This window comes from Oncorhynchus keta, chromosome 25 (genome assembly GCF_023373465.1).
Source record: "Oncorhynchus keta strain PuntledgeMale-10-30-2019 chromosome 25, Oket_V2, whole genome shotgun sequence".
NCBI classification, from domain to species: domain Eukaryota; kingdom Metazoa; phylum Chordata; class Actinopteri; order Salmoniformes; family Salmonidae; genus Oncorhynchus; species Oncorhynchus keta.
This window is the reverse complement of record NC_068445.1, coordinates 12,392,066-12,416,484: the sequence shown is the minus strand read 5'-3', so window position 1 is coordinate 12,416,484 and position 24,419 is coordinate 12,392,066. Positions and strand designations below refer to the sequence as shown.

General features: G+C 41.5%; 1 protein-coding gene across 2 annotated transcripts; it reads left to right on the top strand.

Annotated features, from left to right (window-relative positions):
* Positions 1 to 1,393: 1,393 nt before the first annotated feature.
* eeig1a (estrogen-induced osteoclastogenesis regulator 1a) lies at positions 1,394 to 24,384 on the top strand. Of its 2 annotated transcripts, none has more exons than XM_035735750.2 (12): positions 1,394 to 2,067; positions 2,240 to 2,408; positions 17,962 to 18,082; positions 18,331 to 18,360; positions 19,150 to 19,266; positions 21,325 to 21,371; positions 21,496 to 21,641; positions 21,785 to 21,892; positions 21,981 to 22,176; positions 22,346 to 22,467; positions 22,580 to 22,649; positions 22,738 to 24,384. In XM_035735750.2, the coding sequence occupies exons 2-12, from the start codon at positions 2,263 to 2,265 to the stop codon at positions 22,781 to 22,783; spliced, it is 1,149 nt and encodes a 382-aa protein (XP_035591643.1). In that variant the 5' UTR covers positions 1,394 to 2,067; positions 2,240 to 2,262; the 3' UTR covers positions 22,784 to 24,384. The 2 variants fall into 2 exon arrangements, with proteins under 2 accessions (XP_035591643.1, XP_035591644.1); XM_035735751.2 differs by having other exon boundaries at positions 1,398 to 2,067; positions 2,287 to 2,408.
* The last annotated feature ends 35 nt before the right edge of the window (positions 24,385 to 24,419 follow it).

Sequence of the window (24,419 nt, the reverse complement as noted above, 5' to 3'; positions counted from 1 at the left end):
TTTAACCATCTTCCCTGTCCCTGCTGAAGAAAAGCAGGCCCAAACCATGATGCTGCCACCACCATGTTTGACAGTGGGGATGGTGTGTTCAGGGTGATGAGCTGTGTTGCTTTTACGCCAAACATAACGTTTTGCATTGTTGCCAATAAGTTCAATTTTGGTTTCATCTGACCAGAGCACCTTCTTCCATATGTTTGGTGTGTCTCCCAGGTGGCTTATGGCAAACTTTAAACAACACTTTTTATGGATATCTTTAAGAAATGGCTTTCTTCTTGCCACTCTTCCATAAAGGCCAGATTTGTGCAATATACGACTGATTGTTGTCCTATGGACAGAGTGTCCCAACTCAGCTGTAGATCTCTGCAGTTCATCCAGAGTGATCATGGGCCTCTTGGCTGCATCTCTGATCAGTCTTCTCCTTGTATGAGCTGAAAGTTTAGAGGGACGGCCAGGTCTTGGTAGATTTGCAGTGGTCTGATACTCCTTCCATTTCAATATTATCGCTTGCACAATGCTCCTTGGGATGTTTAAAGCTTGGGAAATCTTTTTGTATCCAAATCCGGCTTTAAACTTCTTCACAGCAGTATCTCGGACCTGCCTGGTGTGTTCCTTGTTCTTTATGATGCTCTCTGCGCTTTTAACGGACCTCTGAGACTATCACAGTGCAGGTGCATTTATACGGAGACTTGATTACACACAGGTGGATTGTATTTATCATCATTAGTCATTTAGGGCAACATTGGATCATTCAGAGATCCTCACTGAACTTCTGGAGAGAGTTTGTTGCACTGAAAGTAAAGGGGCTGAATAATTTTGCACGCCCATTTTTTCAGTTTTTGATTTGTTAAAAAAGTTTGAAATATCCAATAAATGTTGTTCTATCAAATCAAATCAAATTCTATTGGTCACATACACATATTTAGCAGATGTTATTGCGGGTGTTGCAAAATGCTTGTGATCGTATGTAACCCAGTGGAGGGTGCTGAGGTGAGGAAGGCTCATAATATTAACCTGGAAAGTATGTGTTTGATGTATTTGATACCATTCCACTTATTCCACTCAAGCCATTACCACAAGCCTGTCCTCCCAAATTAGTGTGCCACCAACCTCCTGTGATGTAACCATACCAAAAGTAACATATTATACTAAATTGCATGTCTCGGATTTACATTTACTGTGTTAAATGTCGTCTATGACACCAGTCCAACCTCTTATGCATAGCCACAAGGGGTCGTATTCAGGTCGTTCGATGGGAGCACGAGCCAACACTGTCAATGACGCCTGACCATACAGGGGCGGAGCTAATTAAACAATAAAGGGATTCGATTATTGGGCCGGGTTATCCCAGTGAGAGGAGTTTGCTTTGGATAAAAAGTGATTGCATTCGTTTTGGAACCGGGCAGCCAGATTCCCAGTTCAAAGCCCACGGCTAAATCTTCTCAGAACAAGTTAGTTAAGTTATGTAGCCTAGGCACCTGGAGAAATGAGTAGGATTGTGTAAAAGTGATTGCTTTTGATAAAAACTTATTGCCAATGAAAACTTGTTAGAAAATTCAAAAAAATATATTTTCTGGAAAATAAATGTAGATTTCTGTATGATACACAATTTTGCCTTCTTGACAACATTGGCGCAGATTACTGTTTGTTTTGAGAAGGGCGCTCCTCCTTCACCGTTTTTCCCGTTACGTCACCGGCCATAGACCGGTACACCGTGGCTCAGGTATTCGAACTCCATCAACGGTATTGTTTCGGGGTAATAATACTGTCCATTAGGGTTGTCTTTCTTTAAGAGTGTGGGTCACCAATGGCATGTGACTTGTCTCTTTCCTATCTTTAGCTGGCGATATGTGAAAAAGAGATACATGTCAGGATTTGTATTTCATATAGCATCAGAGGCTGGTTTGAACAGAAAAGTTTAAAAGTTTCAGACAAATGTGTTACTTGTTCTACTATGGTTTGTTCTCCAAGCTGGCGGGTCGTTAGCCCAACAGCATTTGAGCCCGCATTGCATCAAGCACACAAGAAAAAGTTGTGACGTGAAAATCTAAACTGTGGTTCGGTCTCAAGGTATGTAATCAATGTTTTGGGGTGATCAGTTTGCAAGTTTGTTTCAATGTGTTATATTCACATCGGTTTAGAATGTAATATGAATTAATATTTTATGTAGGCTGTCGCGTTTTTATCTATGAACGAGGCTTATCAGCCCCTTAATCATGTTTTTTTAAATCATTGTTTATAGGTTCATTAAAATATCCTTCATCAATGGCTTTTTTTGTGAAAAAGAAGAAATTCAAGTTTCAGACACATTTGACATTGGAGGAGCTGACCGCTGTGCCTTTTGTCAACGGAGTATTGTTCTGCAAGCTTCGATTGTTGGACGGTGGAGACTTTGTTGCAACTTCATCAAGGTAAAATGTTATTTTGTGCTCGCTGTGGGCATGAATTGTGCGCATGTCGCATGGGCAATACAGTGGTCTACATAATAACCAAACTGCTGTCATAATGTTATAACTTGTGAAATGCCTCACACCACTCTTAATCTATCATAACCCAAAACACAATGTTGTTTTTCTGCATGGTTTGTAAACGATGTCTTTGTAAACAAAACCTGTTTAGATTCAAAGCAGCCTAGGCCTGACTAAAATTGTCATGTTGGTTTTATGCACTGTCAGTCCTTGCATCCATAACTTCATCTAAACATTTTAGTTGTTAACCAACCATCCTTAAGCTTTATATCAGTGATTCCTCACGAAACAGTAGAAAATAATACCATGATTTTGGGGATTTTCACGAAATGTAATCCATAGAATAGTGCGTTGGAGAAAGTATTTTTGACCTAGACATTTGTATCTAAAAGCATAAATAATTAATAAAAGTTGGCATATGTATTACATTTTGGCCTTACCCAGGCCTCCTTTAAGACTATAATGTTTCATCTGTAGATGCCAAAAATGCATCTGGCTTTATCACTTGCTCTGTAATATGAGTAGTATTATTATTTCAATAAAAATCATTTCTACATTAATATATGGAAGAATATAAACATGAATTTTGAAAATATACCAAATTGTTCTATATATCGTTGAACATAATACACTGTACTGGCATATCAACGTTCCAGAGTGTAATCTCTGCTAGTTTTAAAGTTATGGTCCATTTTATACAGAGCAAATGGCAATGTAACCAATCACAGCCCTCCTTTTAACTATATCATTGCACATCCCACAAGTCACCAGCAGAGGGCCATAATTTTGAATCAATTTAAACAATTGTTATTCAAAGTCGGGTCGTGACCGGAACTGCAGTGGGGTTGCTAAAATGTAAACCAATCAATATTTTTTTTTTTTTTTTTTTTTTTTGAGTGGCGACTACAAACTTAAGAGTACAGGTCATTGAACACTATACACATGTTTTTGAGAAAGATCATTTGAAAGATACAATTTTTATTGAGTAAATATATTTATTGTTTTCTTTTCATTTTCATGAATTGAAGGTTATTTGTTGATGTAAAAATCTAAATTGATTGATAAAAAAAAAAAAAAGATTTTATAATAAGATTTGGGGTGGGGTTGCAAGAAATACATAATGGGGTCCCCAGAAACTCTGGTGGAAAAAATGGGGTCCCCGCTGAAAAAGTTTAAATACCACTGGTTTAAACATTCACTCTGTTGGTAATGCTTACAAATTAGACAATAACTGTAACAGTAACAGAGATTCCACTCTGGAACTTTGATTATGCCCGTACAGCATATTATGTTCAACAATATATGGGAAAATTATCAAAATCCCAGATATTATATTTTCAATATTCATGTTTTATCTTTCTATATTCATAAATGAATGTAAAAAATGAGTTTTTGAAATCAAAGTACTACTCATATTACAAAGCAAGCGATACAGCTTCATATGACACCAATGTTTGCTTTGTAGCACCTACAGATGAAACACTATGGAGTATAATACATTTTTTTGCCAACTTTGATAAATTATTTCTCAATTCAGCTTTTTGATATAAATGTCAAATATGTCAACAATCCTTCCTCCCAAATGACAATTATATGGACAAAATGTGTGTGTGTGTGTGTGTGTGTGTGGGGGGGGGGGGTTGCGAGGTATCACTCAGCAAACCAAATAGCTAAAAAACGAATTAACCTCTACAGGATAGGTGGGTCCCCTGCGGGATGAGGGAGCTAACGTAGCATGGGGCAGATCCTTAAGATGAAGGGTTTGTGGCTGGAATATGGCAGGCCACTGATACAGCAATAACTTCCAAGCTCTGGTTTAGAACCAAGCCAAGTGGGTCAGACTGGTAACTAAGAAAGAATTGAGTTGGAGAAAAGCCCTCTGCAGACATTGGTCTAAGCTCTCTGTCCTCCAAGTTGTACATTTCCATTCAAGTCACATACAATCCTTCCCCTCCCCAACCTCAACACATCAACAGCTTTTGTGTCTTTTCCATGTTGCCCCAGACAGAGTGTAGTGGTTGGAGTTAGAGGACATTTACCAGGAGGAATTAGCTCACTTTGGGCAGACAGGGTGACTTGTAATGGTCTGGATCTGATTGTGAAAACTGACACCTACTGACTCCTTCCCTAAAGCACACAACACTAATTGTACAGAGATGGGAGAGCTTTTAGGAAAAATGATGGAAGTAGAGATGGTAGAATGTTGTTGTTCTTCCTCTCCTTCAGCTACACACCCAAACACTGGAAGACTAACACCTGGTGAAATAAAACACATGTTTATGTGAGTGGGCATTGTTTACTTTAGTAATATAAATGGGAACACAAAAGGAGCCTGGTATTTGATCTGGGAGTGTTTGTTGAAAAGTAGGCTGGAGAGGGAAGTGATGCTTCTCTGGGGCTTTCACAATGTTAGGTAGAGGGTTGTGTGACATCGGATGAAGGGTAGCTGTGCAAAAACATGATTAAGGGATCCTGAGTATTGTCTCAAAGAGAACTGTTTGGATCTGACTTCATAAGCATTTGTCAAGCCACATTTATACTTTTGGTCATGTGGATACCTGCTTGTCAAACCTCTCATTGCAAAATCATGGGAATTAATATTCAGTTGGTCCCTCTTTGCTGCTACAACAGCTGTCACTCTTCTGGGAAGGCTTTCCACTAGACGTTGAAACAATGCGGCAGGGACTTGCTTCCATTCAGCCACGAGCATTTAGTGAGTTTGGGCACTATGTTGGGCGATTAGGCCTGGCTCGCAGTCGGCGTTCCAATTCACCCCAAAGGTATTCGATGGGGTTAAAATCAGGGCTCTGTGCAGGCCAGTCACGTGTTCTTCCACACCGCTCTCGACAAACCATTTCTGTATGGATCTCGCTTTGTGGACGGGGGCATTGTCGTGCTGAAACAGGAACTGTTTCCAGATAGTTGGAAGCACAGACTCATCTAGAATGCCATTGCATGCTGTAGTGTTCACTGGAACTAAGGGGCCTAGCCAGAACCATGAAAAACAGCCGCAGACCATTATTCCTCCTCCACAAAACTTTACAGTTGGCACTATGCATTCGGCAGGTAGCGTTCTCTTGGCATCCGCTAAACCCAGATTCATCCGTCGGACTGCCAGATGGTGAAGCGTGATTCATCACTCCAGAGAACATGTTTCCACTGCTCCAGAGTCCAATGGCGGCAAGCTTTACACCACTCAAGCCGATGCTTGGCATTGAACATGGTGAGCTTAGGCTTGTGTGCGGCTGCTCGGCCATGGAAACTCATTTCATGAAGCTCCCAACAAACTGTTCTTGTGCTGACGTTGCTTCTAGAGGCAGTTTGGACCTCTGTAGTGAGTGTTGCAACTGAGGAGAGGTTATTATTTTCACTCTACGTGCTTAAGCACTTGGTGGGCCCGTTCTGTGAGCTTTTGCGGCTTACAACTTCTCAGCTGAGCCGTTGTTGCTCCTAGATGTTTCCACTTCACAATAACAGCACTTAGAGTTTACCAGGGCAGCTCTAGCAGGAGAGAAGTTTGAAGGTTGCATCAGTAAGGCCATTCTACTGCCAATGTTTGTCTATGGAAATTGCATGGCTGTGTGCTCAATTTTAAATGTATATCAGCAACGGTTGTGGTTGAAATAGCTGAATACAGTAACTTGAAGGGGTGTCCTCATATGTTTGTGTGTATATATAGAGAACATTAACTGTTCATGTCAGCCTCAGTTTACACTGCCAGCAGGACTGCACACAGTCTTCAAGGACATTACCAATATGTATATTTTATTAATATACAGCTGAGTTTCCTTTCACACTTTGAATTTGCCATTGATTCCATATTACCAGTCAGGTTCTTCCACCTCAGAATAGCTGGAGCATGTCCCGTCTGGTTGACCTGTGAGGAAACCATTTTTCTGGGCTTTCAGATAAGAGCTCATCTTTCTCCCCACTATGGAGAACCTTATGATGCAGTATGTCCTAACTGAACTTCGGAACTGTGGCCACCCTGTGTCCCAGGTCTGTATATGGCTTTTGTTTTTCTCCTATGCCTGTCATCATTGATTAACACACTTCTTTTTGAACTATGTTGCCCTCTACCTCCTTTACCATGCGATGATACAAGACCCTGGTGTGCTGTGCACCCATGAAGCCTGTTTTTGAGCATTATATAACAGGTTGTCTCCATCCAATCTGCTCGAGTTATCTATCAACTCTGTCTCTGATTATCTCTGTTACCCAAGTGCAGAAAACAAGGGCTTCTTAGAAAAAGAGACTAATTTGGGGGGGATCCCACTGTCTCTGCTAGAGATGTCGTGTTATGTCACAGGGCCTGGGGAGTGCAGTACACACAACTCCCTTTGTTCTGTAGTTGTGTCTGAAATAGTTCTGAAATCCATGGAGTTTGACCAATGGGCCATGTTCCATAGTGTGGAAATGCTTCAGTCCTAATGGTTGTAGCACAAGCTGTAAGCAAGGGGAATCACATGCTGTTATGTGACTCTGGAAGCTCATTTTTGGGTCTTCTGATGTAGGTCTTGCTAAGAGCTACACTACATATTGTATATTGCTTTCTGTGCTGAATTACCACTGTTCTTCAAATGTAAAAGGGAAAACAGCCCAGTGGCTGCCAGCGAGCCATACATTCCCCTGTAGGGTTTTGGCAGAGGAAGAGCCATTTGTACTCCCATGCATGGGTTTGTGTTTTAGCACCCATATCTGTTTTGTTTGTCTAGCTTTAAGAGCCAGCAGTGAGCAGAGCGTGTTCTTTGATGTGGCAGTGGGGCCTGATAAGATCCATTTCCTGAACTGGAAAAGATTTGGCCTGGGCTGCATGGTACAGACATGGTGGGGAATGTTCAGGTTCCCTCTTCCCTGCCTGGATGCCTGCTGTGTTCTGCACACAGACTGCTCTCCTTCCTGATTAACAGAGGACACATCTGATCATGGACAATTGGATGGAAGTAGCAACACTCATGCCCCGCCCACACGAGTGGCTTAGCGGTCTGAGGCACTGCATCTGTGTTAGAGGCGTCACTACAGACCCTGGTTCAATTCCAGGCTGTATCACAACCGGCCGTGATTGTGCCCCGCCCTATGGGGCTCCCAATCGGCCCAGCGTCATCTGGGTTAGGGTTTGGCCGGGGTAGGCCGTCATTGTAAATAAGAATTGGTTCTTAACTGACTTGCCTAGTTAAAGGTTAAATAAATAAAAAAAATCTGTCTTTTTCAGATCTCCATTTCCTGTGTTTGAAAAGTGCAAAATACACTTGTCACTTAAATCATGCTGGATTGATTACTTTCATTTTACTCCTGCGACTTTCATACTCTTGCTTGTACCTATCGTTTTTCCGCGTCAACGTTACGACAACGGAAATGTTTGTAATGACATGTCAAACACACCCCAGTAATGGCTGAAATGAGTTCAATGGAATACATTGTCTTTCCGTTGAGTCGATAATAACGCTAACGCTTCGTCTGGGATTTAACGCATCATCACAAGAAACAGCACTTTATTTTGATGGGTGTTCATTTTTTGTGTCTTTTGAAAAGGTAATAATTTATTACAGTTGAATTATTTGCAAATGAGATGCTCTGTAATGAAAGCAACTCCCGAAAATGGACACTTATAGTGATATTAGATCTCGCAAACAATGTAAATTATGCATACAGTAGGTGTAATCTAGAGCCAAATGTGGTGATTTTTAATCAGAGGGTTTCCTGCAATTGACACACTTGTTGAATAATGCAACAGAATGTTAGAACAACAGTAATTCACGAGGCAGTCTAGACAGGGCAGGTGAATGCAGGTAGGGTAGACAGTAAGTTTTGGATGGTGGCAGCCTTGCCCCCGCCTTGTTAATTTATTCATACATGCAAATATAACCAGTCTATTTATGCAAATGAGGCACATCTACATTCCCCCCACAATTTTAAATACCTGATTCCATTTATATATATATATATATATAAGTGCATTCTAATACTTTTTTAAAATAATAAATTGAATACCTAAATTCCCACAAATCCCTGAACTCCATTATTTAGTTGTCTGAGCTAGTAAAATGTTTTATGTGCTATAATTCAGTCAGTATCTGATGGATTGACAGGTTTGGAGTATCTTCATACATTGTCCAACTGTTGCATTTATCACAATTGTTTTATTTTTTTTATTTTTTTATTCCACTTATTAGTGAAGTGGAGAGTGGGGGAATTGAAAGAAGAGTAAAATTAGCGGACATGGAGGTTGACTCACTGGGACAGGCTGCTGTCCAGCTGTTTCCTGTTTTCCCATCAAGTCTTTTGCCCCATCCATAGAACAGAGACGAGGGTCTGCCACGCCTCTTCTGGTCTTTGACCAGGTAATCAAGAGGAGCATCCTGTTTTAAAATGGCCTTCACTTTCAATGAATGTACAGTGTACATGCTAATTTAGTATTAGTGCAGGCTACTGACTGTATTTTGTATTGAAATGCGACATTGCCTACATTTGATAACTGCATTAATGACCTGGACTGGAGCCTCATACGCCTTGATTAGACAAGGGCATTTCCATGTAAAAGGACCCATACGCACCAACATGTAAAGTTCAAAGGAGCATGTCAATTATCAGCTAGGATTGTATTTATATATATTTTTTAATACATTTTAAAACACAAGGTTTATACATTTTCCTAACATTTTCTATCCAAAATATTAAGAATAAGCAAAGGATTTGATTTGTCGTCACACAGATGGAAAAGGGGTATTGGAAAACATCTACCAGAACCTGTTTTAAAGGCTGTTTATAAATACATCAAAACACAATCCTGTTGAAGTAACTAATAAGTAACTGCCAACTAATATCAACACTTATACTTAGTTTTGGATAAATTATTTGCCTTGCTTAAGAACTGGTAACAGAATTTCAGAAAAATCAGTAACTGATTTACTGCATTTGAATTTGCTACAATGGGTAATCATATTAGTCACAAACCACAGTTGGGTCACCTGCAAAGCAAGTGTTAAAACAGTCTGGACAACCCCCCCCCCCCCACCTTTCTGCTTCTCTCTCCAGTTAATGTCATCTCTCCCAGCTCTTACTGACACCTACCCTTGATCCCCCTCTTTGCATTTACTGTAACCAGCATCCTTAACCACTGTGCACCAACCAATACCGGACGTCCATGGATGTTGAAAAGCAGTTGATATTTGGTCAGTCCTCCCTGCCTTGTTTTCAACATCCACAGATGTTAGTTTTTGGTCCGGACTGGCCTTGATTTGGCCCAAACATAGACGTCAATGAGTATGGTTACATTCACACAATAATGTCATTTATTGTGGATAGATTAATATAATAGTTTGATTTAAAATGTTACATGCTTTGCAATAATGATTCCCCTAATAACCCTGTTTACATGGACACATCTGAAATCAGGCTACCTGATAGCACTTAGAAATGCAGACAATTTCCAATCAAGATAATGTTCTACCACAGCGAACATGTTATTTTTGGGGAGCATATTTGATTCTGAGTTCATGCATGTTAAGTTTGTATGTGAAAAATAATTTTACTACGCATACATTAATTTGTTCCGAACACACTTCACTCGCGCTAAAGAGGGAGGCTCGATCAGATGCCGCAAGCACACGGCTAGGTCTAATACACCGCTGGAACACCGATTTTTAAGGTGTTTACATCCCATAATCATTTGAAAGATTGCTCAGAAAACCAGGTGTTTTAATCGGTTATGCTTTGTTTTTGACCTTATGACGATAAACAGAGTATTGCATAATCTGCCTCCTGCCATAATCAATTTAATAATATCAAACTTAGTGTGCTTGTAAATTTACTCAAAGAATGGTTCAGATTTGGACCGGACAAAATCTGAAACAACTGTTTCACAAGTTTTTAAAATGTAAGTAGAGTTGAGTACACTAACTTATTGAATTGTACTGAACTCTACTCTGCTGAACTGTACTCTAGTTTGATGTCCAAACCTGTGTTATTTACTGAACAAAAATATAAACGCAACATGTGTAGTGTTAGTCCTATGTTTCATGGGTTGAAATACAACAAATCCCAGAGATGTTCCATACGCACAAAACCCTTTTATTTCTGTTTGTGCACAAATGTGTTTACATCCCTGTTAGTGAGCATTTCTCATTTGCAAAGATAATCCATCCACTTGACAAGGGTGGCATATCAATAAGCTGATTAAACACCTTGATCATTACACAGGTGTAGTTTGTGCTGGGGACAATAAGAGTCCACTTTTTTTAAATTTTTTTTAATGTGCAGTTTTGTCACACTATCACAGATGCTTCAACCTTTGAGGTAGCATGCAATTGGCATGCTACCTGCAGGAATGTCCACCAGAGCTGTTGTCAGAGAATTTAATGTTAATTTCTCTACCATAAGCTTCCTCCAACATACATTTTTGAGAATTTGGCAGTTCGTCCAACCAGCCTCCAACCGCAGACCACATGTAACCACGCCAGCCCAGGACCTCCACATCTGGCGTCTTCACCTGCGGGCTTCTTCACCCGCGGGAGACCAGCCACCCAGAAACTGAGGAGTGTTTCTATCTGTAATAAAGCCCTTTTGTGGGAATAAACTAATTCTGATTGGCTGGGCCCCAGTGGCTGGCCTATGTCCTCCCAGGGCTGCACCCTTGCTCAGTCAGGAAATCCATAGATTAGGGCCTAATGCATTTAATTCAATTGACTGATTTCCTTATATGAATTGTAATTCAGTAAAATTGTTGCATGTTGTGTTTTATTTTTGTTCAGTATGAATATCGTACTTGGTTTGGACCAACCAATAAAATTTATTTTGTGGGGCGGAGTTCACTAAAATAATAGCCAGTGTGTAAAATGATACCCTATATGCAATGGAGGATATTGCATATTTCTAATTTTGTGTACATATTTAGAATACATCACCATAAAGAGAATGACATTCATATCCATAATAACACATTTCTGTGTAATACAGAAATCAGCGACCCATGATGCAATTCTGTTACCGGGTGTAAATCCACTTCACTTACTGTAGTTCAATAACCAAAAGAGATTTTTCAAAGTCAAGTGTAGGCTCAGTGTACTGTTTCTACCATGGCCTGAAGTCCTCATTCACTGCAGCTTCCTTCGCTCTCCACACTGCTCTCTTCCAGGGCTAGGCTGTTTATCCGAGTTCTGTCAGGGGCCAGTGACTGACACAGGCCTGCTGCTATTATGTGTTGCTGCTGTAGAGTGCCTGAGGACAGCACCCAGCCTCTGGGACAGGATGGGAGATAAGAACCCCATAGTAAAGCATGCCTGACTGAGTGAGTCATCCTAAGCTGGGGTACAGTAGGGGGTGACGGTGTACTGTAGCTCTCAAATAAACAAATTCCTTTTGATATCGCTACTAGTGGATATGACTGTGATTTCAATGTGGTGAACAACTTTTTGTTCCACTGACTTATTTCCTTTTTTGACAACAACATCTGCCAGTTGTGTAAACTTTCAATCCGTTTCAGTCAATAGTCATAGTTCCCACCCTTTTGTTTTTCCTTTTCCTGTGTAGTTTTATTGCCACAACACTTGCATTTTCCTTTTTGAGTTTTGTTAACTGATGTTTGTGTTGTTTTGTGATTACTTTAACTCTCTCTGGGTCTGGATGTAACCGGTCAGGCTGGTGTTGAGAGCTGGGCTGGCCTCCAATGAGGATTGTCTTTCAACAATGTTCAGATATTGTATTTCTCCCCTTGTTTTCTCATGTGCGTTGTGTGTTGTGTTGCGTTTCCTTGGTGAGATCCCTGTTGATTACTCCCTGTGACATTGTGGCCTTCTGTATCTGTGAACTGACTCCGAGAATGTCTCAGATACCGCTGTTACAATGAGTTTGGTTGTTAAGTGTTGTCTCCAGACCCCCTCCCCCCATGTCTCTCTCCTCAGTGCTCTAGCTCTTTCACTCTCATTTTGAATGAACGCTGTAGTTGGGGATTTGAGGCGTGTGGTTGCCATGGTGGTTGAATAAAGCCATCTGGTATGTGGAATGTGGCTGAGAAAGTTTTCAGAGACAGACCAAAGGGGGGGCAGTGATTAGTGTGGTGCTCCTGATAAGAGCTAAACAAGTGTGTGTGGCACAGCATTAAGGACCAAGGCAAAACATGAAGGGGCGACTATATAAAGAACCTATTAGAGTTGAAAAATCTAAAATGGTAGTGAACAAAAATACTTGCATAAAAAGTGTTTTAAAATATTTCTAGAATGTACAAGGTGAGTCAGAGAGGAAATGGGGAACTCATGTATGTTAGACATTTTAAGTATGACCGAATGTTTATAGTCATGCAATTTTGTTGGAGTTTGTGTAGGCGTACTATTACTGAAGGTTTGTAGCCAATCAAATATCTGGAATCTGTTTTTGTAATACAAAGCAGCAGTAGTGGAGTTATGACTTGTGTACTAGAGAAACTTTAAAAACAACTATTTTATTTGGCCAATTGGCTTAACACACCATAGCTGGGTTTCAGTCATTCCTGACCTAAAGTGAGAGATGCATAAAAAGAGAGACTGAGAAGGGAGGAAGAAGTGTTACTGGATGTGCAGTGTTGGTGAGAGTTGCAAAAATATAATGGGTTAAGGGGAGGGGACTATTAGCAGCAGCTGCCACCATTTTGCGCTGATCCATAACTGGCCGTTAACGCTATACAAGTGGCACTCGCCTAGCAACGCTAGCCTCGCCATTGTCAGCCAATCCAGTAGGAGCTTCTATTGGTCACTCCCGTCGCAATATCGCAGATGATTTACAGTTGAAGTTGGAAGTTTACATACACCTTACCCAAATACATTTAAACTCAGTTTTTCACAATTCCTGACATTTAATCCTAGTAGACATTCCCTGTCTTAGGTCAGTTAGGATCACCACTTTATTTCAATAATGTGAAATGTCAGAATAATAGTAGAGAATTATTTATTTTAGCCTTTATTTCTTTCATCACATTCCCAGTGGGTCAGAAGTTTACATGCATTCAATTAGTATTTGGTAGCATTGCCTTTTAAGTTGTTTCATTTGGGTCAAACGTTTTAGGTAGCCTTCCACAACCTTCCCACAATACATTGGGTGAATTTTGGCCCATTCCTCCTGACAGAGCTGGTGTAACTGAGTAAGGTTTGTAGGGTCTCCTTGCACGCACACACTTTCATTTCTGCCCACAAAGGTTCTGTAGGTTTGAGGTCAGGGCTTTGTGATGGCCACTCCAATACCTTAACTTTGTTGTCCTTAAGCCATTTTGCCACAACTTTGGAAGTATGCTTGGGGTCATTGTCCATTTGGAAGACTCATTTGCAACCAAGCTTTAACTTCCTGACTGATGCCTTCATGTTGCTTCAATATATCCACATATTTTTCCTTCCACATGATGACATCTATTTTGTGAAGTGCACCAGTCCCTCCTGCAACAAAGCAACCACCACAACATGATGCTGCCACCCCTGTGCTTCACAGTTGGGATGGTGTTCAACGGCTTGCAAGCCTCCCCCTTTTTCCTCAACTTAACAAAAGTCATTATGGCCAAGCAGTTCTATTTTTGTTTTATCAGACCAGAGGACATTTCTCCAAAAAGTCAGATCTTTGTCCCCATGTGCAGTTGCAAACCGTAGTCTGTCTTTTTTATGGGGTTTTGGAGCAGTGGCTTCTTCCTTGCTGAGCGTCCTTTCAGGTTATGTCGATATAGGACTCGTTTTACTGTGGATATAGATACGTTTGTACCTGTTTCCTCCAGCATCTTCACAAGGTTCTTTGCTGTTGTTCTGGGATTGATTTGCACTTTTCACACCAAAGTACTTTCATCTCTAGGAGACCGAACGCGTCTCCTTCCTGAGTGGTATGATGACTGCGTGGTCCCATGGTGTTTATACTTGCGTACTATTGTTTGTACAGATGAACGTGGTACCTTCAGGCTTTTGGAAATTGCTCCCAAGAATGAACCAGACTTGTGGAGGTCTACAATTTTTTTCTGAGGTCTTGGCTGATTTGCTTTAGATTTGTCCCATGATGTCAAGCAAAGAGGCACTGAGTTTGAAGGTAGGCCTTGAAATACATACACAGGTACACCTCTATTTGACGTAAATTAGCCTGTGAGAAGCTTCTAAAGCCATGACATTTTCTGGAATATTCCAAGCTGTTTCAATGCATAGTCAACTTAGTGTATGGAAACTTTTGACCCACTGGAATTGTGATACAGTGAGTTATATTTGAAATAATCTGTCTGTAAACAATTGTTGGAAAAATTACTTGTGTCATGCACAAAGTAGATGTCCTAACCGACTTGCCAAAACTATAGTTTATTAACAATCAATTTGTGGAGAGGTTGAAAAATGAGTTTTAATGACTTCAACCTAAGTGTATGTAAACTTTTGACTTCAACTGTAAATAAAGTTCAGATTTCTCCAACTTTAGTCCCGACCTACTCTGCTCCCTTACCCATGCTCGCATCGCTTTTACCGGTCTCCCCGCCCCCTCTTCTCTCGCTTTCCTTCCATTGAAAATGTATGACTTACAATGTTTCACCGCACGACGATGGTTCCTAGTGTCAATCTAAATGCTTGCTGTGGTGGGGTTCAGTTTTTGTGGAACTGACACTCATACTAGAGAAGGGAATCATTTTATTAACTTAAACAGTGCTATATGTTCATTATGTGGAAGGCTGGATCACATCTCTTGCATTTTAGCCATGTGTCAATGCAGAGGGGACAGCCATGTACTAGTCAAGCAGTGTATAAAGTGTCACTGTCAGTCATGTGACTTCAGATAGTATGCCTAAAGTGTGGAATTGATACTTGGGGTCTGCATCGTAAAAGCCATGTGTGCAGTTGGGGACATGCTGTCCCTGATGTAGAGGTACTGTAGGGATTACATGTGGCTCACCTGGAACTTTTCTTTGGGCAGATGATCCTATGACGCCACTCAATTGCATGGCATGGAGTAGGACCACGTGCCTTGGCCCTGTGCCCTGCAAGGAGCCAACGACTACCCACCACTATACTGAAGCCCCTCTGCAGCTCTATATTAATCAAAGTGTCAGCTGGTTAGAGACCATGTGCTATCTGACTGCTGTACACAGGGCAAATTCTTCCTCTCTGCACAACACCCAACCTGAATGGCAGTGAGTTTATTTTCTGTTGCTTGACCAAAGGGACTGTAGTACTCCCCTGTGCTTATTTCAGAACAGTGATGGTCACTCTTAGGTACAGTGCCTTCAGAAAGTATTCATACCCCCTGACTTATTCCACATTTTGTTGTTAGTCTTAATTCAAAATGTATTCAATATTTATTTTCTTCTCATGGATCTACACGCAACACCCCATAAGTGAAAACTTTTTTAGAAATTTTAGCAAATTTAATTAAATTAAATGAAGAAATACCCCTGAGTTAATACTTTGTAGAAGCACCTTTGGTGGCTATTACAGCTGTAAGTCTTAAAGAGCTTTGCACATCTGGATTGTACAATATTTGCCCATTTTTATTATTTTAAAAACATCTTCAAGCTCTGTTGTTGATTGTTGCTCATTGCTAGACAGCCTTGCCATAGATTTTTCAAGACGATTTTAAGTCAAAACTGTAACTGCCACTCAGGAACATTCAATGTTGTCTTGGTAAGCAATTCCGGTGTAGATTTGGCCCGTGTGTTTTAGGTTATTGTCCTGCTGAAAGGTGAATTCATCTCCCAGTGTCTGAAAACCTGGTTCAGTTGGTTTTCCTCTAGGATTTTGCCTGCGCTTATAGCTGTATTCCGTTTCTTTTTATCCTCAACCTCCCTTTCCGATGACAAGCATACCCATAACATGATGCAGCCACCACCATGCTTGAAAATATAAACAGTGGTACTCTATACCGGTAACCCTGTATGTAGCCTTATTTTATTGTAGCTATTTTTTTCCCATTGGTTTATTTAGTAAATATTTTTCTTACATATTTTTCTTTAACTGGATTGTTGGTTTAGGGCTCGTAAGTAAACATTTCACAGAAAGGTCTACACCTGTCTACATCACATTCTTACTCCAGAACTTGAGGGTGCCAGGCTGCCCTTCATTACGCGACCTGTCACCATCCTTACGCACAGCTGCACAATATTGGTCTCACCTGGACTCCTTTTACTTTGTTCATTGCTTCGTCTATATCTGTCTGTTCCTCAGTTGGTTCCCCGTGTCAGCATTATTGTCGTTGATGTCGTTATTTTTTTCCCCTGTCCAGGCGCTGTTCCTGTTCTGTTTCCTGTCCGTTGTTTATTAAATGTTCACTACCTGTACCTGCTTCTCGTCTCCAGTGTTGATCCTTACAGAATGCTGACACCACTAATGGAAGCATCTGGGAGTTTTTGTTTTGGTTGGTGGGCGCCCATCCCACGTCATGCTTCAGCTGGCCCTATTTCCCCCCCCCCCGTCTAGATGCTGTTCCTGTTCTGTTTCATGTCCATTGTTTATGAAATGTTCACTCCCTGTACCTGCTTCTCGTCTCCAGCATCAATCCTTACAAATTCCTCTATGACGTTGTGGGGTATTGTGTGTAAATCAGTGACACAAAATCTCAATTGAACTATTTTAAATTCAGGCTGTAACACAACAAAACGTGGAAAAGTAAAGGGAATTCTTCCTGAAGGCACTTTACGTCTCTGTTGGATCAACCGCTCAGGAAGCCTGCTGCATTTACTGCCTACTCACTTGTAGAGCGTGTTTGGGGTTTTGCCTGATTTTAGAGGATAGTTATGTTTCACTGGGTATCCTCTGGTGTAGTTGACTGCAGTCTGGTAATACCTGATTGTTTGAGCACTCCCAGAAGGTGGTACACACTACAGTAATCAGGCCGATCTGTCCACCATGGCTGTGTGTTTGCATTGAAGATGATGGGTCATGCATATCTAACCCTATACATTTAGCTCCTCTTGCTCTGCAGGTTATTTATTCTTTCCATAGTCCACATTAAGCACTGAATTCACTAGAGTTTCTTCTGTGCATTCTGAGTGGCTGGATATTGGGTCCATGCCGAGGCATGACTGTAGTACTGTCAAAGCTTGCACTCAGTCCATCTGTCCTGTTGGGAGAAGGAGGGTTTAAAGCATGTTAACATGGGAAGTAGATTATCACCAGGAATGTTTTATGCCAACCACTCTGTATTCTCATCCATTTTCCTCACCGTATGGGTGGACAGGGTGATGTCAGGCACTGGCCTAATTACATCAACTTTCTTTTTTACAGGAGCCTGTAGATTATTGTTCACCGTTTTCCTCGACAACAGGTTTACTTTCTCTAAAATTGGAGCAAGACATTGAAGAGAGGACAAATGCACAAGTGATGTCATTTACTACGTTGAATTTGTGACTTCTTTTTTTGAGATCACTCAAACAGTAATGGCTGTCATTCACTCTCCACTTTAGATTTCTCTTGACACTAATAACAGACGTGTTAACCAATTCCTTTAAAAAAAAATTGAGGTTGATGCATCTGTGCTGTAGTGCCATCCCCTTGTTGATCCCTGTCCTCTTGTCACACAGAGTGGAGGTTCAGGAGAACTGTGTTCGATGGAAGAAGAGATTCACCTTTTTGTGTAAAATGAGTGCCAACCCCACAACTGGAGTGCTGGATCCCTCGATCTGTCGGGTTTCTGTGCGGAAGGTCTGTGTTGACTGATTGGAGACCTCTCTCTTACCAACACACAGCTCTATGCTGTTATCTCTGAATAGCCAGGGCTACAGATTCCTGCATGTAATAATGGATTATGCATCTTTCCATGTACAATTAACACCCCCGAACTGTAGCCTCTATAATCTGATGGTAGAGCAGTGCTAAATACACACTCTCCACTGCATGCCTAACTGTCAGAGTCCTCCGGAGTCATCTCCCTCTTCCTGTTTTCTCTACAGGAACTCAAAGGAGGAAAAACGTATTCAAAGGTAAGAGCCCACTTCTCCCGAGCACTCCATCCTATATCCATAAACACATTTAAACAATTTACTGTAGCCTGATGTCAACACACACAAACACTCCCGTTACTCCATTTAAACAGGAACATTAGTCACCCCACTTCTACAAACACAGGCAACAACTTTGGCACTCCTGTATAAGCATATGTAAACTATACCATGTTAGATGGGGAAAGTTTACAGAGAATGCACACTCAGGTTGCCAGGGACCCTTCCTGTGTTTTTCTCATGTTCTGCTTCTGGATTTCCTTAAGCTAAATATAACCCCTTTCTTCTTTGGAAGTAGGCTTCCTTAAATACACACATCTGTAAACAGTAGCTTCGAGGAAATAAAACCTGGAGAAAGGGAAATGAGAGTCATCTCTTGGATAACCTGAGACTAAAATGAGGAAACAGTAGGGCTAAGTGTCTGGAGCATATACAGTCTGTCTCTACATCCAGATGGCTACATGTATGTCACAGTATATGAAGGTTTAAAACTACTGTACTTAAAGGTAGACTCAGTGAAATGACGTTGCCACAAGCAGCACCGCAGATATTGAGCTGAGCGATATGCAAGACCTTGCTCTCACACGGTATTGGCTCATGTTCACGGGATTGCTTCACGCTGTACACAGCGTGGTAGCCAGGGCAACAAAACAGCGGAGAAATTGACCCTCACTCTTCAACACTCTTAGTTTGACGCACAATGCTGTTTACTTTCTTTATCTACGTCATATCGCTGAGTCTACCTTTAATGTAACTGTTGCTCTCCCTCAGCTGGGTTTTACTGACCTAAACATGGCAGAGTTCGCTGGCTCAGGCTCTGCGGTCCGATGTTGTCTACTGGAGGGATACAACACCAAGAATACCAGACAGGACAACTCCATACTGAAGGTAAGCTTGGGTGGACAGGAGTTGACTGTTGACCTCGGGACTTTTTCAGGGTTGGATTTGGTTTGGTTGAACAGAACAACTAATATATACTGAACAAAAATATAAAGGCAACAAAGGCATAGGCCCACCCACTGGGGAGCCAGGCCCAGCCAATCAGAATGGGGGCTTTATTACAGACAGAAATACTCCTCAGTTTCATCAGCTGTCTGGGTGGTTGGTCTCGGACCATCTTGCAGGTGAAGAAGCCGGAAATGGAGGTCCTGGGCTGGCGTGGTTTACATGTGGTCTGCGGGTGCAAAATTCTCTAAAACTATATTGGATGCGGTTTAAGGTAGAGAACTTGCCAGAGAATGTAATGTTAACAGCTTTGGTGGACATTCCTGCAGCCAGCATGCCAATTCCACGCTCCCTCAACTTGAGACATCTGTGGCATTGTGTTGTGTGACAAAACTGCACATTTTAGTGGCCTTTTGTCCCCAGCATAAGGTGCACCTGTGTCATGATCATGCTGTTTCATCAGCTTCCTGATATGCCACATCTGTCAGGTGGATGGATTATCTTGGCAAAGGCAAAGTGCTCATTGACATGGATGTACACAAATTGGTTTACAACATTTCAGAGAGAGCTTTTTGTGCAAATAGAACATTTATGGGAATTTTTATTTCAGCCCATGAAACATGGGACCAACACTTCACATGTTGCGTTATATTTTGCTCTGTAAATCGTTTATATTGAGTGGTAAAGGAAATCATCCTTCTGATCACCCACAGTGATGGTTTTAACATAAATGGTGGTGGGGAAAACTCAATCAACAAAGCTGATATGCATTGAAAACAGTCCACTCCACTGGCTACACATTGAATTAGCTAATAACCAATCCCAGAAATGTTGTTTTGAGCCACACACAAATGTTATGGCTACTTCCCATATCTTTAGCTCTTATTACCCGGAAGACAATGGTAGTCGAGCATACTTTTGTACAGTAAACTAGCTAGTAATCGGTCTGCAATATTGCGACATTGCGTGCATCTGCCTGCCTATTATAAAGGGGTCTGGTTAACAATATGCAACGTTTATGACGCTATTCTCTCGCTGCTTATATTGCACAGTTCCAGTTCCATGTTTAAACTAGTTAAGCTAGCTAGCTTGAAGATGTGTTTAACAGTGCGTGGTAAGGAACTAGCAAGCTATGAAGTTGACACATCAGTCCAATCAAAGTTGGCAGGCATAAGATGTTGATTTATCTGTTGCTAAAGACAATGAGCTTTCTTGGGCGAGCACAAGCAGCGACGACGGAATCACGTTATCCAAAAACATGGCAGACATTGGATGAATATAAAATTGTAATTGTGTGTGATTAAAAAAATTATAATAAGCGTCCAAGGCGACAATTATTTGAATAATTCAATGAATGTTTTGTGCAAAGAGGTGATGACTATAGTGTCTTAAGAATTTTCATATCTGACTTCCATCTATGGAAATTGTCTTTTGCCGGGCGTCAGTTAAACTTCAGTATCGAAGCAAAACTGTAGGAGTAGTTGGAACTGTGCTTGTAGGCCAGAACCCAGGCCCCTGGGCACCGAAGAGGGGCTTTTGCTGGCTAGCTCCACCATGAGTGACAGCACCCTGTGCCAACGATATCTATGCTCTGTACTTTCTCTGTCTGCCGCTCCACCACACAAAGCACAGAGCAACGCTGAAACTGCAGCATTTTTGTGCGGTCTTATTCAATCAAAATTGACCAAAGCAACAATGCAATCGGAAAGCAACCACGTATGCTTTATTAGATAAACCTATTAAAAAAAATATATATATAAACAATGTTTGGTAACTGATATGATGTTTTGTTGTGACATGAAATACCAGAATTGCATACAAATGTCCTGGATATTGGTGGGGCTCTGGACCACTTGTGACACATGACGACTGATCACCCAGAGCTGTTGATGCCCAGCACCTCAGTGGAAATTTTGATATAGCGACTGCAAACATGACTCACTGTCTTTTTACTTTTTATATTGTAATAAAAGTTGTCTTTGTCTGGATCTTCATCTGAAGGTGACTATCGGGATGACCCTCCTCTCTGGAGATCCGTGCTTTAAAACGTGAGTGACCTGATGGATGCTCACATCTCTGACCTGTCATTCATCATCATACATTTAGTAAACCTGATGCTGTCGCCACTTTTCCCACAGTATAATGTGGACTGACCAGTCATGTTTTTTGCAGCGCCCCCAGCACAGCCAAGTCCATCTCGATCTCAGGCCAGGACCATACCCTGCAGCTAGACTGCAAGGGTGAGGGCACTGGAACCCCTAACCGTCCCCCATCTTTGGGCCGGTCCATGAAGCCCAGGCCCTCTGTCATCAGCTCAGGTATGACGTGCAAGAAGGATCCAATTTAAAGCTGGTAACTGTGGGTGTTTTATGATTATCTCATCAACACTAAACAGTTAACCCAGGTCTGGAAGACATGGTGAGGGACTGACTAATTGAGGTGTGCTTCTGGTTGATGTCAGGACTTCCAGAGGAGCCAGACCAGACCCAGGTGGCCAGCCCAGGAGAAGTGTTCCAGTCGGGCCACTCTCGCAACTCCAGCTACGCCAGCCAGCTGAGCAAGATCTCAGGTGTGTGTTCCTGTTCCCCATCTTCCCTCTCCATAGATCATATTTATTTGTTACTGTAATTGCAGTAATGTAAACTCTTGTTCCCCAGGCTACAGCACCGAGCACTCCTGCTCCTCCAGTATGTCTGATCTCACACACCGGAGGAACACCTCCACAGGAAGCAGCACCTCTGGGGGCCTGAGTGTGACTGTAGACACCCCCCCAGAGAGGGAGAGCGACATCTGCCGGCCAGAGAGACCCCCTCGCCCCCCACGGCCCATCCTGCCATCCAACAGACCCCCTAGGCAAGACCTATCTCCCACCCACCAGATGTGTTTAGCCCAATGTGTCTGTTTTCACAATCTATGAAACACTCCAATCCATCAGTGAAACACTACTGATATTGTTCTTTGTACCTGCTGTTTGTCACCTTGCTGTTGAATGACTGGGTCATTCCCCTCCACCCTGTGATAGGAGGAAGCAGAATTCTGTGGAGAGCCATCCCTCCTGGGTGAATGACACCCGCATCGATGCTGACGATATAGTTGAAAAGATCGTCCAGAGCCAGAACTTTGGTGACATAAGTAACACTGAAGGTATGAAGGCTGCCCTTTCACTTGTACAGCACATTTTTGCAATCTCTTTTGTACATAACTGCCTCTATTGTACTGTTTCATTTGGCTCTTGGTGTGATTGTTTCCTCTTCAGACAGTAACCTGCGACTGTTTGTCAGTAGAGACGGGACCACTTCCCTGAATGAGCTACAGCTTGGAAACAGGTGAGAGCACACAGGCACACACACAGGCACACAGGCACACACGCACACACTCACACACCTCTTACTCTCCTACTTTTCATTCTTTCAGGGTGTCCGCCGGTGTCTATGAGCCAGTTGTGATCGAGAGCCATTAGGACTGGTGAAGATGTGAGTTTAAGTTGAGGCCTCTGTGGTCAAGCTTGTGGACTAACTCTAGAAACATATGGTAGTCATCCTGGAGCACCAGCTGAGCTGGTTGCCATGAGAGGAGGACTGTACCGCACAGTTTTCATGTTTAGTTGTGGATCTGTTTACCTTATGGGGTCTGATTGATTGTAAACTGTTTTTGTCTGGTCATTTTGCACTTTATTTCTAATGTGTTGTACCTCCAGAAGATGTGGCATAAGTCTGAACTCATTTCAGCTGTTTGTTGTTACAGTATCTTTGTTTCCATGGTAAATTTCTTGTCCTGTTGATCAGGAAGTGACATCAAGCATTTCTCTATCCTCAGCCTTTCCACAAATATTGAACAATAACGATCGGACAAATGTAATACTGTAAAGAAAATATCCAATACACATTGTATACGCTACTTTAGAATGTATTTTTCTCATACATGACCCAAAGCACCAGATCATCTCTGTGATGACAGTGCTTGTCACTATTGGAGAAGAGCTGGTGATGGAGGAGAGGGGAAGTTCTCAGCACTGGTCTGACTGGTTTCAATCCCATTTAGATTGTAGTGCTCTGGTGCCCCCTTGTGAAGAAACGGCCTGTTGAGGGATCAGTCTCTGATCTTCAATCATGTCCCCAAACAACTGGTAGGTCCTAGCCTGTCATTTGTAGTGTTTACAAATCTCAAGGAACTGGGTAGGTGTAGTAATTTGGGGGAAGTTTTATATGCTATAAGTTCTAAAGCCATTAAATGGCTATTTGGTGCTGTATGATTCTCTCTGATCTGCAAACACCAAAGGGTTAAGAAGCTAGGGGTCAGACTTGACAATACATATTCAGCAGTCGTTTACACTGGCAGATGTCTTAACATTATCTTACGAAGGATCATTCATAATTTGTTTGTTTTTCCAACCAGCTTGCTGGTTTGTTAGATTTTTTTTCAATGGAATTTATCAAGCACTACAGAGGTTTGGAAGGTTCCCTGTTAATTGTTTTTATAGAATTACATTCTCAATGATGTTGAAAAATACAGGAGAAATTGTTTTCCTACATATCTGAATGTAAACTGGGATATACTTTTTTCTATCATATGTGACTAATAGAGCTGTTGTTATGGACTGAATTCTCTGAGGTTTGATACACTTGTTCAGAGTTAACATTTTGCAATGTGCTGATAAATATTATCTGTCAGTTGTCTGCCTATGAATGTCTTAAATGAGATTCTGTATTTATTGCTGTGCATTATGTACAAAATATCAGTTATCACATGGGCTAATATTGACCACAGCTGGGTTTACATTGAATGGTCTCAGGTGATGTGTGACGTTCATTGCGACAGCACTTTAGATTGAATTTGTTTTCTTTTTTCCGTTCTTTCCTGTGTTTGAAGAGGGGTTTAAGCTATACACACAACCCCAGTGTCCTACACATGAGCATTTTGTCTAATCTTGTTACATTTTCTATTAATCTTAGATTGTAATTTTAACAAATGCACATGTATACTAGATTTGACAGTAATCTCAGTCTATTTTTGTGATCATCCCTAAATGTTTCATGAACAATAAAAATTAATTCTATTTTTTCTATGTTTTCAATCTTTATTAAACTAAATGGAGC